Genomic DNA, 16,176 nt, shown 5'->3' with positions numbered 1-16,176 from the left:
ACAACTCATAATCCTCCTTAGACAGGAAAATAAACATAACACATACCCTGAACACCACTGCAACTGTTCTTCTGTGTCCATACTGCTAGGCTGTCTAGATGAATACTGCTTTATGCATCCTTCTGCAATGCAGCTCTGTTAATTCCGGAAATTTCCACAGTAAACGCGATCTGTCAGTTGCCATGGAAACTGCCTGCTTCCTGGCACTACCAACAAAATGAGTATCTTTGCTAAGATCTAAGATGAGGCAGAAGGAAAAATTAAAGATAGAAAGATGTCTAGAAAAACTGCTCAAACACTCTGAAGATAAACAAATTCTGACATCCATATTCAGAGACCAGAAGGTATTAATTGTACAGATCTGCAGTATTTTGAACAAGTATGATTTATGAAGTAGAAATATCACCAAGGACGCGAGTAACAGAGAACCTGACAAACGTTCATGTTTACATCTTGCTGCATATTCCCCAGGAGCTGATTGCTGGTCAGCTGAACTCAAAGCTTAGCACTAGAACAGTTTTGCTGGGCTGTGCTGCTTATAGAAAAGGTTAGGAAAGCTGCCCTAAATCAACGGGTTATGTGTTTCTTAAGGTCCTTTCCCTATCTGGGCTCCAATCTCCACTGGTGGCTAATCACCAACACCACCGCCCCACCCCCGTCAAGCATGATAAGAAACCAGAGTAGTTAAGAGTGCATCTCAGGGGTCACGACCAGCCTCACCATTATCTCAGAACGCTGGACCCAGCTGACCCCTCCCACCGGCCCCCTGAAACAATTCCTATGACGTCGCCTGCTCCTGATTGGCTTCCTACCTCCCAAGCATCCTTCCCGTCTCAGCCTATTGCTGCTCTTATATCCAACCTCTGAAGGTCAGATTTCTTTGGGGCTCAGCCTGGACCCGGTGCTCTCATTGAGGTACACTCTCTTCTTGGACACTGTGATCGTCTAAGTGCCAACAACTCGCCATTCTTTTCCTCACCCATATATACCCTCTCCTCTGAGAAGCAGATTCTTACACTCAGCACTAGAGTATGTGTCGGATTTACCTCCTCGGTGCCTCTAACAGGATATTCCACAGGCATCTCACACATCACACCCCTAAAGCTGGACTCTCGCTCTTCTGTGCTCTCATCCACTGGAACTCCGCACCCAGTGGGCACATCACAGTAACGGCAACTGAACCCACCGTCCAAGCCAGAGCTGCAGCAGTCACCACGAACACCTTCCGTCTTCACGGCCCCCTTGAAAATGATCACCCATTTTCCTTAATGCTACTTCCAGACTCTTTGGAACCTGTCCATCTCCCTCTCCCTCCGCTGTCATCAGCCTAATGTCCTTACCACCCTTATACTTTAGCGACACCACCACAGCCTCACCAGGCTCCCTACTCCTGCCCTCGCTTCCTCCACTGCACAGTCCACACAGCGGCCGGAACACCCACTTTGGAATGGAAGTCTGTTCATGTCGCTCACCCGCTGACAGCCCTGCCGCTGCTTCCCACCAGGCGTCCAACACCAACCCAGATCTGCCTACAAGGCCCTACCTGCGACGTCATCTGGCCCGTGGCTCTCTCTCCACCCTCACCTGAAATCCACTTCTCCCTCCTCATCCAGTCATTCTCCATTCAAAGCGGCAGTCTTTCACTTCCACAAAAAGCTGAACCTTCCCCCCCTGACTTGCTGCAACTTCGAATACACGCTATTCCCTCTCCTTGCAACATTCCTATCAGGCCCTTCCCCAATCTAGGGAAAAAAAACTACCCATGAACCTTTAGCTTCATAGAGCTTCTCTTTTTTTCAACACGAAACACCTAGTGCCCACCTAGGAGATAGCAGGCATTCAATGAACACCTGCCAAATGTACGACCAAACACATACTGCGTTGCTTTGGCTTCTGACCGCTGTCAGTTGCTCACAAACTCTGATGCACTCCCTGGACTCTGTGGGATAACCTCTATCCCTTCCTTACGCTCTCCTTTTTCTGCACCCACTGAAACACCAAGATGAGGAGGAATCTGATTTCTGCAGCTCCTCAATCGGGAGAGGCGGGGCAACCATCTGGGCAGACCTGCAATGCTCTCTGTATCACTGGTCCTCAACCAGGAGCATCTTTGCACCCCGAGGGTGTGGAGACATTTCCGGCTGTTACGCCTGAGGAAGGAGGGCGCTGCAGCATCTAGTCCTGAGATGCTGCCAAATACCCTAGGATGGAGAAAACAGCACTACAGCCAAAAATTATCCCGCCTAAAAGGTGGCTAATGCCAAGGCTGAGAAGACACAGCTACTTCCAAGTCTTCTAAGATAGGAGAAAGGCCCAAAATAGTCAATCTATAAAGGGCTAAACATCTCTTAATTAAAAAAAAAGCAACATCTCACTAACACAAAGTTAAAGTTGTTCTTTAAAACATTATTTTTCATTAAAGAGTGAAAATAATCTAAATAGCTGTACAATGCAATGAAAGGTATACAACTAAATGAAAAACAGGGCATGTACTTATTTAGAAATATCTTCAAGATAAACTAGGTGGGAAAAAAACCGAGGTATAAAGCAGCATATAATAAACCTGCTTTTTGTATATTTTCATGGCTTTATAGAAATTATTACATATTTTGATATATGAACAAGATTTTCTACAACGACATACTATACTTAATAGAGTTACATCTTCAGAGAGAAATATGAACGACATGGAGTTTTTATTTTTTAACTTTCTGTACCAATTGAATTCTCTGATCAGAAGCATATATTATTCATTTATTTTTTAAAGGGTAACAGGAACCATCTAGATGGTAAGATTATGGGCCATTTTGATTTTCTTCTTTATACTTTTCTGTATTTAACAAGAGAAAGAAAGAAAGAAAGGAAAGGATGGAGGGAGGAAAGAAGAAAAAAACGCTAGTAAGTAAATGTGCTTTTTTTTAAAAAAAAGCACAACAAAGACAAAATGTCTCCACACTTTTTCTAGGAGAATCTATCTACTTACAGGCTGCACCATATCTCATGTGACTTGATGCTCTAGATTAATTCTCAAAAGATAACTGATAAACTGTTTTAAATTTTCACTCTTGGCTTCTTTCAAGCATCATGAAAGGGAAGCCAACAGGGCAGAAACGTGTGTCACAATATTGTTCTACCGGCATAAGAGCTAAATTCAGTAAACACACAGGGTCCGTGTACTTATCGAGCCACTCTGACAGCAAGAACCAAAACCCGCAAGTACTGTTCTCTGAGAGTAAATAACATACGCGTAATTTTTAGCATCATTGTTCTGGCTTTTTTTGTAAGTGAGGTATAGTTTTCTTAAAGAGAAATGCACAAATTGTATGGAACCTGATGAGTTAACAAACACGTGCACACCCTTCTATCTCACGGCCCTAACAAGACGGAGGACAGTCCACCACTCCAGAGCGTCCTCTGCAGCCATTCCCGGCAGCCCCTTCCAGAGACACACGCTGCCAGATTCCAGCCACCACAGGTGAGTCTTCCCTGCTTGAGAAGCTCACGGAGACATAATCAAACAGTGTGTTCCCTCCTCTGGCCTCTTCTGCTCAGCGTTTCGGGAGACGCAGCAGTGTCCCCGTGGGCACCAACACTAGGTTCCTTTTTACTGTTGAGGGGAATTTCACTGAACTATATACAATCTGTTTACCCGTTCTTTCACAGACATCGGGGTTGTCTTTAGTTCGGGGCACTTATGAATAAGGTTTTTATGAACGCCTGTACGCAAGTCTTTCCGAGGACCTTTTCATTTTGGGTAAATAACAAGGAGTGGAATTCCTGAGTCATGGAAGAAGTATGTTTAACTTCATAAGAAACTATCAAAAATTTTTCTAAAGTGTCTGTACCATTTTCTACTTTCCCAACAATATATGAGAATTCCAATTATACCCTAGACTTGCCAATATACTGCGTGGTCTTTTATATTTTATGCACCCTAGTGGTGTGTACTGCTACTTCCTTGTGGTTTAATTTGCATTTTCCTAGCTACTGACATTCTAAGGCACACTTTTCAAATACTTATCATCCATTCCCATACCTCTTTTGTGAAATGTCTGCTAGGTCTTTAGCTCACATTTTTAATTGAGTTGTTTTGCGTTGTACTTCATTATATTTACTGAAAAGTCCTGTGTCAAATATATTAACTGTGAATATTTTCTCTCAGTATGTAGCCTGCCTATTTTCTTAAGAAGCTTTTGGTGAGCAGAAATTTAAAATTTTGGTATAACCCAATTTACCATTTTTAGCTTTGACCTATCAATGAAATCTTTGCCTAGGCCAGCTTATAGAAGCTTCATAGGATGTTTGCTTTTAGGTTGATGCTCCATCTCAAACTAATTTTTTGCACATGGTATGAGATATGAACCAATATTTATTCTGTTCTATTCCTTTCTCCAGTTGTTCCATCACTATCTCCTTTTCCCCACTGAACAATACAGGCCGTTTGATCAAGAATCAATTGATTTTAGGGGTGTTTGCCTACTGGATTTTTTTTTTTTTTCTTTAGTCTTTTTTGTCTTTTGTTGTTGTTGTTGTTGTTGCTATTTCTTGGGCCGCTCCCGCTGCATATGGAGGTTCCCAGGCTAGGGGTCTAATCAGAGCCATAGCCACCGGCCTACGCCAGAGCCACAGCAACTCGGGATCCGAGCCGCATCTGCAACCTACACCACAGCTCATGGCAACGCTGGATCCTTAACCCACTGAGCAAGGGCAGGGACCGAACCCGCAACCTCATGGTTCCTAGTCGGATTCGTTAGCCACTGCGCCACGACGGGAATCCTCCACAGGACTTTCTATTCTATTCCACTGATTTATTTGTCTATCCTTAATGTCTTTCCACAAAGCCCTAACTACCATAGATTTATAGCAAAACTTAAGTTTTAAGTCCTCTTTTACCTGAAAGTTTAAGCAATTTATTCTTTTGTAAAATTGCTTTTGGCTATTCTAGGTCCTCTGCATTTCCATATAAATTTTAGAATATAAATATATATGTATGTATGTATGTTTGTTGGGATTTCATTGAGATTACATGAATCAAGCAGTCCATGTGGGAAAAACACACATGCCAGTAATTAATATTGTAGTTTCCAATCCATGAACTTGGCATTTTAATTCTTGTATTTAGGTCCTTGATTTCTCTCAGCAATAGTTTTTAGTTTTATAGTTTCAGTACATAAGTTTTATACTTTTCCACTAAATTTATCCTTAAGTATTTTATACTTTTTCATGCTCCAACAATCATTTTTTTCAATTTCACTTCTCAATTGTTCTTTTACCAGTATTTTTTAATCGATTCTGGAATAATGATCATGTATCCTGTGACCTAACAATGTTTTGTAAATTAACTAGGATTTTATACCTATATTACCCATATTATTTGCTGGGGGGGGGGAGAAAAAAAGGACTGGTTTGCTTCTTTCCAATCTTTACGTCTTTTAATTCTTCTTCTTACCTCATTGCACTCCTAGGATCTCCAGTGCAATACTGAATAGAATTGGTGAGTGCACATATTCTTGTCTTACTACCAATCTTGGAGAAAGAATTAAGTCTGTGGTCACTAAGTATGATAATAGCTGTAGGTTTTCCAATGAATGCAGTAACATAATTGATATAGACAGATCACTTGAAAGGCAAATAACAAAATGAACACACAAAATGAAAAGTCTTTGTATCCCTATATCTGAACAGCTGAGCAAGTTCCTGCTCTTTCCCTAGTTTTATGAGACTTTCTGTGACGAATGGATACTGAATGCTGTCAAATGGTTTTTCTGTATCTACTGAAAAGACTGCCATTTTCTCCTTATTTAATTAATGCAGTGAATTATACTGATAATTTTCAAATGCCGAATTAAGATGAATCCCACTTCGTCGTGACGTGTTGGATTCAATGTGCTAATATTCTGTTAGGATTTTCAAGTGCAGATTCATGAGGGATGATGGTCTGTAGTGTTTTTTTATAATGTCCGTGTCCAGTTTTGATATCAGAGTTATGCTGACCTCATAAAATGAGCTGGGAAATCCTCCCTAATCTTCTATTTGGTGAAAAAGATTGCGGAAGCTTAGCCTTATTTCTTCCATTAATGTTTGATGAACTTAACCTGGAAAACCATCTGAGGCCCTAAATTTCCTTTGAAAGTTTTTCATCGCAAAGTCAACTTTTTAACAGATACAGGGATACAAAGATTTTTCATTTTGTGTGTTCATTTTGATTATTTGCCTTTCAAGTAATCCGTCTATATCAATGATGTTACTGCATTCATTGGCATAAAGCTACTTATTATATTTCCTTATTATGCCTTTATTGTCTGTGGGATCTGTAGTGATATCCCCTCTTTCATTGCTGACGATGACAGCTCTGGCTTCCTCTCTTCTTTGATTTGTCTTGTTATGAAGTCATGACTTTTACTGATCTTCCCAAGAAACAACCTTTGAATTTGTGATTTTCTCTATTTGTCCATTTTCTATTTCACTGATTTCTGCTCTGATCTTTATTATTTCCTTTCTTCTACTTACTTCAGATTTAATTTGCTCTTCTTTTCCGAACTCCTAAATATTACTCATGACTCTTCCTAGTGATTCTGTGTTGGTGCTTTGCTTAGGCATTTAAATATTTAGGGACAACATGATAACACTCTTTCTTTCTTCCTGATTCACTTAGAATCCATGATCATTCTCTCGACTGAGCTTTAATTCATGCCCCTTTCTTTAGAAAAAAAAAAAAATCCCTAAATTAAGAAACAAATTTTTAGATGATCAGTTTTAAGAGAAGCATATATTTCTTGCTATATCAAGATGCTTAAATTTTTTTTTTCTTTTTAGGGCTGCATCTGCAGCAAATGGAAGTTCCTGGGCTAGGAGCTGAATTGGAACTGTAGCTGTCAGCCTATGCCACAGCCAAGCAACGCTAGATCCTTAACCTACTGAGTGAGGCCAGGGATCGAACCTGCATCCTCATGGACACAACTCAGGCTCGTAACCTGCTGAGCCATGACGGAAACTCCCTCAAGAAGCTTAATTATAAAAGCCCATTTAATGAAGAGTTTTTCAGATAAACTGGCACTATCTGGCACTAGTACCCCTTCCCTCCTTAAAGACCAATAAAATAACAGAAAAGGATTTTTTAAATACATCAATTCACATTGTAAAGAGACTAGGAGAGACCACACTAGAGAAGAATGGCAATAGATATTTGGAAAATCAAAAGCACATGAACAAGAGATAATAGATTTAGCAAGGCAGAGAAAGGTAAAACTAAAAACTGCCTGCAATAGGGGATACCTAAAAAGTCAACTAACATGTATTACAGAAACCCAGAAAAGTTCAAGAATGGGAAGCATCAGATAAGGGTGGGGGTGGGGGTGGGGGTGTTAAATCCAAAGGCAATACTAAAAGTCTCCGTGAGGAGCAAGTAGATCCCAGATCCCCTAACCAGGTGAGGATCCCGCCTCTGCCTTAGCAGGTGACCCAAGGCTGTGTATTCTGGTGCAAGTGTACCAAAGGCACCAAGCACGGAGAGGAAATGTAGCAGGTGGAGGCAGCAGACGCCTATACACCAGAGATACACCCAGTCCCCTCTGCCTACAACTACGGCAGAACTGCGGCAGCCTGCCACGCGCCTTCTCTCAGCAGCCCAGTCTAACCCCCTCCCCACTCTTCAGCGAGATGTCTCCCCCCCCCCCCCCCAGGAGGGGAAAGGAAAGATTTGGTGTTGCCACTGCAGCGGCTCAGGTCATGGCTATGGCGAGGTTCAGACCCTGGCCTGGGAATTTCCACACGCTACAGGTGCCGCCAGAAAAATGAAATAAAATACAGGAAGAACACATCTCAGGAAGCCATGAGAAGAAACACTTCCCCCAAATGTGGGAGAAAACTGAAAAAAAGAAAAGAAAGAAAACAAGAACTCCCAGAAACAGAATCACACTGAGGCGTGTGACACAGGCCTTCCCAGCCCATCAGCGCAGCCGCAAAGCCGGCGCTCCAGGCTGCGGGGCAGGTGCGGACAGACAGGCGGCTCTTCTAAGGAACCGAGGGATCACCCACGGAGTTAAGCATGTTGAGAGGAGATTCACAGGGAACCTTTAAATGAAGCAATCATTAACTCTGGGGAATTACATCTGCTCAAGAACAGCAATATCATTATACTGTGACCCAATTTTAATACTACTAATAGAGAACATTCTGAAAAGTTTCTGTCAAATAGTAGAATTCCTTATTAAAGGGTAAAAGTTTCTAGAAACATGCCTACACCACAAAGGCAAGGGACCTCTGTAACATTATGAACTAAATCAGAACTCAAAAACGTGCTGCCTGATTACAACCGGTTAGAAAACTCAGCCAAAGCAGAGCAACCACATACTTCTTTCACAGAGGAGACCTCTGCAGTACTATAGGCTAAAGGACCACGGATTATACTTTAACGTCTAAGTCTCTGATTCAAGAACCAAGATGATTTAAAACAGCAAAACCAAATTGTCTTCAGGAGACAAGCAACCCAACAGGATTTATCACATTAATCTCTTTAAATAAATATTCCAGAATCAGCATCCACTACCTCAGCTATGAACACCCAGCTTAAGAGGAATGGAACCAGAGAATCTCCAAGGGTGGAGGGCCACGTGGTAAAGTCCGTTCAATCACACCCGTTACCACTAACCCCTACTGACAACCACTTCTCCAAGGACCACAACCAGCAGCGCACTGACTGTGGAGGTACAACCTGGGATTGAGGAAAAGATGAAATACCCCCGAACTTGATAACATTTCGAAAGATTATCTCGCACAGCGGCATTACTCCCTGTGGTCAAAAGTCAGAAACACGGATAGGTCCATCAGTGGACAAAGGGATAACAAGATGTCATATATACAGACAACAAACTATCACGCAGCCTAAACCGCACACACAGAAGAACAAGGACTATATCAATTCCACTTATCTGAGGTGCCCAGAGTAATCAAATTCATAGAGACAGAAAGTAGAAGGGTGGTTGGGAGCTGGAGGGAAGAGCAACTGGGGAGTTAGTGTTTAATGGATACCGTGTGTTTGAGAAAAGGAAAGTTCCGGAGATGAATGGGAGTGATGGATACCCAACAACATGCATGGACTTAACGCCACTAAGCTGGATACTAAGGAACGGTTACGGTGGTCGATTTTATGTTATGCATATTTTGCTACAGTAAGAGACAAAAAAGTTTGCAGGAGGAAAGCTACACCAGCCAAAAACAGATTACCCCACACACTCTGATCCATTGGGCATTTTAAATTTGGGGTACCAGTTTTTATGTGTAAATATTTCTACCATATATATTACTGCCACTTTGTGAAAGTCCTCCACTAAAGAAATGTAGAGATTTCCAATTACTGTGATCACATCAAAAATTTCAGAGATGGAAAAAAACAAACAAACCAAAAAAAACCCTTTTAAGCTCCTGCAGACTACTGGTTTTCACACTTAGGAAGTGACCAGAGGAGTTCCCGTCGTGGCGCAGTGGAAACAAATCCCACTAGGAACCATGAGGTTGCGGGTTCGATCCCTGGCCTCATTCAGTGGGTTAAGGATCTAGCGTTGCCATGAGCTGTTGTGGTGTGGGTCGCAGATGCAGCTCGGATCCTGCGTTGTTGCGGCTGTGGTGTAGGCTGGAGGCTGCAGCTTCAATTAAACCCCTAGCCTGGGAACCTCCATATGCCATAGGAAGCGACTCTAGAAAAGGCAAAAAGACAAAAAATTTTTTAAAAATTAAAAAAAAAAAGAAAGTGACCAGAGATTTCCTGGGGACTGTTTTGGGGAATGTGGGGACATAAGACTACTGAGCCCTCTGAGTTCCTGTCGTGGTGCAGTGGTTAACAAATCCGACTAGGAACCATGAGGTTGCGGGTTCGATCCCTGGCCTCGATCAGTGGGCTAAGAATCCGGTGTTGCCAAAGAGCTGTGGTGTAGTTTGCAGACACAGCTTGGATCCTGTGTTGCTGTGGCTCTGGCGTAGGCCAGCGGCTACAGCTCTGATTAGACCCCTAGCCTGGAGTCTCCGTATGCCACAGGTGCAGCCCTAGAAAAGACAAAAAAAGACAAAAAAAAGAAAAGAAAGACTACAGAGCCCTCTCCTACTTCCACAAACCTCAGCCTGTCAGGCCCATGAATAAGACGTTATTTCGAGAATGGAGCACAGACACTGGCCTGGTTCATATTCATATTCTCTCTCCCCCCAACCCATTCACCAAATAAAATAAAGTCACTATTCTAATTCAATGCCTAAATTGAGATCAAAGAGTTGAGGGACACACTGAAGGACACAGAGATGGCGGTGATGCTGGGATGGAAAGCAGAACTCCAATATTAACGAAACAGTTAATCCAAGACAGCAGGTTCAAAAGACAAAGTTTCCATAATTAGGTCAGCAATAAATGCCCACATAATTTATAATTACTGTTTTATGTTTTAAGATAAAGCTCTACTGAGTAGGCTCATCATGGAATTAAGAATACTAGTGATTAACAGGGAACTTCTAAACTTCTTTTAAAATTACTTCCTAGATGTTCTATAGCACAACTGAGCCTTTTTCTGTTCAAATGTAATAAAGATAAATGAGATCCTAGAGATCCCCTTGGCCTGAACAAAAGAGAGCCCCTTAAATTTGTAACACATGGTCCCAAAATGTTTAGCGTAAGCCCCCAAATGTATTTCCACTCATCATTATTTACTTCCAATGCTGGCTTTTAAGCTAGTGTTTCTTCTTTCAGAACAACAATCGTATCTGGTGCATTCTCAATGATCCAGTGCAATGCGAGCACTAACACATCACTCAGTGTGACGAAAGCATGGAGAGTGGCCACAGAGCATCTACTTCTGGGGATGTCAAATGGCATACCAGAACATGAATTTAGCACAAGCCTGCCACATGTGTAAGAATACCCGGAGTTCCTGCTGCGGCTCAGGGGCTAACGGATCAGATTAGGAACCATGAGGTTGCGGGTTTGATCCCTGGCCTCACTCAGTGGGTTACGGATCTGGTGTTGCTATGAGGTGTGGTTAGGTTGCAGAGGTGGCTCAGATCCTGCGTGGCTGTCTGTGCTGTGGCTCTGGCATAGGCCAGCAGCTACAGCTGTGATTAGACCCCTAGCCTGGGAACCTCCATGTGCCGTGAGTGCAGCCCTAAAAAGCCAAAAGACAAACAAGAAAAAAAAGAATATTCCTCTTCGATATCAAAAAGACGTATAGTGCCTAGTGAACGCCAGTCCTGATGGAAACGTAAAAGGCAGCCCTTTGGTTCTGCCTTGCATGCTAGTTTTACAGCTCAATCTTTCAGTTAAAAAGCCAAATGGCAAAATGCTAACATCTGCCACATCTAGGTAGTAGGCACAACAGTCTCTATTATAAATCTCATTCTTTATGCAGTAGAAATACACACACACACATATATATATATATTTTTGCTTTTTAGGGCCACACTTGTGGCAAGAAAAACTTATAATTTTAACCAATGATAATTAAAAACCAAGGTTTCTTGTTCCATTTGTCTCCTCATTCTCTAAGGACTCACATAAAAAGAGTAATTTTTTTTTTTTTTTTTTTTTTTGGTCTTTTTGCCATTTCTTGAGCCACTCCCGCGGCATATGGAGATTCCCAGGCTAGGGGTTGAATCCGAGCTGTAGCCGCTGGTCTACACCAGAGCCACAGCAACACGGGATCAGAGCTGCGACTGCAACCTACACCACAGCTCACGGTAACTCCGGATCCTTAACCCACTGATCGAGGCCAGGGATCGAACCCGCAACCTCATGGTTCCTAGTCGGATTCGTTAACCACTGAGCCACGACAGGAACTCCAAGAGTAATTTTTTTGCTGTACACCTAAAACTAACACAACATTGTAAATCAGCCATAGAATAATATAAAATAAAAATCAAAATTTTAAAAATTATTTTTAAAGGAAATAAACAATAAAGAGAGATTCAGACAAATCTCTGAATGCCTGAAAGCAGACAAAGCAGAACTAATAAATTCCAAGAAAGGGACTCTACAGTTCAAACAGCTGTCAGTCAACTGCAGCATAAAACCTTAACTCCTGCTTCAAACTATCGAAAAAAAAAGACATAATCTACAAAGAATTATTTATTCTACTAGACATAGTGATAGCAGTAGGATTGTGTTTTTATTTTTATTTTATTTTTTTTTTTTTTTGTCTTTTGTTGTTGTTGCTATTTCTTGGGCTGCTCCCGTGGCATATGGAGGTTCCCAGGCTAGGGGTTGAATCGGAGCTGTAGCCACCGGCCTACGCCAGAGCCACAACAACGCAAGATCCGAGCCGCGTCTGCAACCTACACCACAGCTCACGGCAACGCCGGATCGTTAGCCCACTGAGGAAGGGCAGGGACCGAACCCGCAACCTCATGGTTCCTAGTCGGATTCGTTAACCACTGCGCCACGACGGGAACTCCAGGATTGTGTTTTTAAAGAAGAGTCCTTGTCTTTTAGAAACACATCCTGAAATATTTATAGATGGAATAATATGTCTGAGGTTTGGCTGAAACTACAGAGGGTGGAGGACCAAGTAAAAACAGTACCAGCCATATTAACTGTCGAAGCCGCTAAAACTGATTGATGACTACATAGAGATTCATCTACCACTCTCCAGTTTGGGATATATTTGAACTTTCCATAATAAGGAGTTTAAAATAAAACAGAAATAGAGAGATGTTCCCGGTGTGGCTCAGCAGTAACAAGCCTGACTAGTATCCATGAGGATGCATGGTCAATCCCTGGCCTCGATCAGTGGGTTAAGAATCCAGCATTGCCATGAGCTGCAATGTAGGTCACAGATGCAGCTCAGATCCTGCATTGCTGTAGCTGTGGAGTAGGCAGGTCCAATTTGACCCCTAGCCTGGGAACCTCCATACGCTGTGGGTATGGTCCAAAAACGACAAAAACAAAACAAAACAAAACAACAAAAAACCCCACATAAGTAGAGAAAACCACAACCTACATAATGCCAGGTGGGAGGGCACCATAGGGCAGAGATGAGAGACAGATAATGGTCCCAATAGAACCTTGGACAGAATCCATAGCTGGAAGGTAGAAGGCCTAGAAACAGAAAAGCTAATTATAATTCTTTCTAGGGAAAGAAAAAAAAAAAAAAAAAAAAGGGAGTTCCCACCATGGCGCAGCTGAAACAAATCCAACTAAGAACCATGAGGTTGCAGGTTTGATCCCCAGCCTCACTCAGTGGGTTAAGGATCTGGTGTTGCCATGAGCTGTGGTATAAGTCACAGACACGGCTTGGATCTGGCATTGCTGTGCCTGTGGTGTAGGCCGACAGCTGTAGCTCCGATTAGACCCCTAGCCTGGGAACCTCCATATGCTGCGGGTGTGGCCCTAAAAAAAGACAAAAGACAAAAGACAAAAGACAAAAAAGAAAAAGAAAAATTCTCTCCAGAAGAAAAGTTTGCTTAGCTCTTCCTTTTCCTTCCACCCTCCCTCCAAAATGAACAGAGCATGTCTCTGGAGTTCCCACTGTGGCTCAGCAGTAAAGAACCTGACTAGTATCCATGAGGATGTGGGTTGGTTCAATCCCTGGCCCCACTCAGTGGGTTAAGGATCCGGCATTGCCGTGAGCTGTGGTGTAGGTTGCAGGCACGGCTCGGATCCTGCACTGCTGTGGCTGTGGTGTAGGCCAGCAGCTGTAGCTCCGATTCGACCCTGGGAACCTCCATATGCTGCGGGTTCAGACCTAAAAAGAAAGGAAAAAAAAAGGAGTGGTGGGGGGACGCGGGGGGGGGGGTCTCTAAAGAAAATAAACATACCACCTGGAAAAGGCAAGGCCTCCCAGGGTGAATGCGGCCTACTCCTCATGGCATCTACAATATTCCTGGCCTAGCAGACAGCACTCAAACCATTCACAGAAAAGTCAAATCAAGCCCACCAGCTGACCACCTATAACCAGAGCTTCCAATAAGCCTTCTGCTTTCCTCATCCTCAACTATCAACGGATAACCAAGACATGGGGAAAAAATGCTAACACACAAGAGAAAGACAACGATAAAAGGAAAACTGGTCCTTGAGGAAAGAGATTACCTAAAGGGTAGAAAAGAACTTGGAAATTCCGGATTTTACACTCATAAATTAAGAAAAAGCAAGAACCAACTCAGAAGTAAAACATCAATTGCCAAAACAGAACATTCTGTGGAAGGATCAGACAATAAAGGCAATCTCCTAGGATTTAGTGTGAGAAAACAAAGAGATAGAAAATAAAAAAGAAGTCAAAGACCCAGGGAATTCAGAGATCCAACCATCAAACAACATATTTCAGGAAGAGAGACTAGGAAAAACATGAAGGAATTCTACCAAAAGAAAAGCAGCAGAAACTCTCTCAGAAACCAACACATGAATGAATCATCAAACAAAAACCATACCTCGAGTACACAGAACGACAATCCAAACCTAGGCACACTGTCATATAATTACAGAAGACCAAGAATGAAGATGCTCAAAGTGAGAAACAGGTAATCTCTAAGCAACATCTTGGCTACGATTAAACAGATCTGCACACAGTCCCCCAAACTTAGCCTGCGCTGATAGGCACCAGAATATGCCATTCTCCCCTCTTGCCGCCTACCCTCCTCCAGCCGGTTTTCAAAGTCCTTGTTCCTTCGTGAAACTTTTCACCAAGTTGTTGACCTGAAATGCTCTTATTAAATTAAATTGAAAATAAATAAATGCCCTAACCCCTGCTGCACCGCTCTGTTGACATCCGATCTGTATTACCTTAAGCCTTACTTCTTGAATTGCTGCCTTCTTGAAATTTTATTTAAACTGCTATTTCTCAGAAAATAAGGACAGTGTCTTAATTTTTTTTCTTACTCTTCCACAGAATCCTCTACCCAGGAGACATCAAATGCTAGATGGATCTGAAACTAATCTCTGGGACATACCTTAACTTCATGAGTTGCTTATATTTCATTTTATCTTCTCCTAAATTCATTTTAGAAGTTTTATATCTATAACTAAAGTTCAAGAAAAACTGAATTCAAGGAAATTTTAGAAGGAAGAAAGGCATATAAATGGTACAGAGTATCATAGTCAAAGCCCCCACATACTGCAAACTTATCCTTAACAGCGATCCACAGTGGTCTGTACGGCCTGATAGCACAAGAAAGAACACAAGAGGATCCCCGGGGAAGCGGTGGGGAGGGAAAGGAGATGTGCTGTCCTGAGTGGGGACACAATCGTCTTTCCTGAAGAGCAGTACAGGTAGTGGCCTACTCTTGATCCAGATAACAGACTGGTGGAATACTAAAACTCAAAGTCTGGGTCTAAAATTTTTACATACCAGAGTCGAACTCCAAAGATTCTATCACAAAGTAAAAATGCCTATTACCACGTCCTCTCAAACCTTTAACACCTGCTGGGAAGAGACAAATAAGAAACCTAGCTGCTCACAGGATTATTATGAAGTAGTGTGAAGAAAGAAGAAGAAAGAAAGAAAGAAGGAAGGAAGGAAGGAAGGAAGGAAGGAAGGAAGGAAGGAAGGAAGGAAGGAAGGAAGGAAAGAATGAAAGAACAAAAGAAAGAACGAACGAACATGACTGATTCAAATTTTGGAAGAAAAATCTTTTTTTCACCCTGTTTACTACTTTAAAAAAAAAAAAAAAAGAGGAGTTTCCGTCGTGGCGCAGTGGTTAACGAATCCAACTAGGAACCATGAGGTTGCAGGTTCGATCCCTGGCCTTGCTCAGTGGGTTAGGAATCCGGTGTTGCAGTGAACTGTGGTGTAGGTCACAGACATGGCTCAGATCCTGTGCTGCTGTGGCTGTGGTGTAGGCTGGAGGCTACAGCTCCAATTAGACCCCTAGCCTGGGAACCTCCATATGCCATGGGAGCGGCCCTAGAAAAGGCAAAAAGACAAAAAAAAAGAAAGGTTTTGTCCATGAATTCCATATATAGGAAGAAAGTCTTGAGGGGAGAGAGTACAAATACATGTTTTTCCAGTTCTAAATGGAGTCAGGTTGTCTTTCTCTTTGCCCAAAGGGGCTTTAAAAAAAAGCAAGAAAGAAGGAAAGGTTTGTTGAGTCTGGTGACTGCCACATACCCTTTCTTTCTTAGACTTCAAATATGCGGTTCAGCCAGCAACCAAGGTAACAGAAGTGGACTGCTATGTTCAAGAATTAATTCTGTACTAGCCTTCACCA

The 16,176-nt window shown here is 42.4% G+C and overlaps 1 protein-coding gene across 2 annotated transcripts in view; it reads right to left on the bottom strand.

Moving 5' to 3' along the window:
• Positions 1-16,176, bottom strand: part of MAP2K4 (mitogen-activated protein kinase kinase 4) — a 114,189-nt gene that overhangs the window by 60,235 nt on the left and 37,778 nt on the right. Inside the window, exon 1 of one of the 2 annotated variants that reach the window (XM_003132006.5) lies at positions 47-4,554. The exons of the other annotated variant lie outside the window; for it this stretch is intronic. Coding sequence (XP_003132054.2) covers positions 47-81 — 35 coding nt within the window. The 5' untranslated portion in view covers positions 82-4,554. Of the gene's footprint in view, positions 1-46; positions 4,555-16,176 lie in introns of those variants that run through there. 2 annotated transcript variants of the gene reach the window in all.

Source organism: Sus scrofa, chromosome 12 (genome assembly GCF_000003025.6).
Source record: "Sus scrofa isolate TJ Tabasco breed Duroc chromosome 12, Sscrofa11.1, whole genome shotgun sequence".
Classification (NCBI taxonomy): domain Eukaryota; kingdom Metazoa; phylum Chordata; class Mammalia; order Artiodactyla; family Suidae; genus Sus; species Sus scrofa.
Note: the sequence above shows the minus strand (reverse complement) of the source record. Positions and strands in the feature narration are given on the sequence as shown.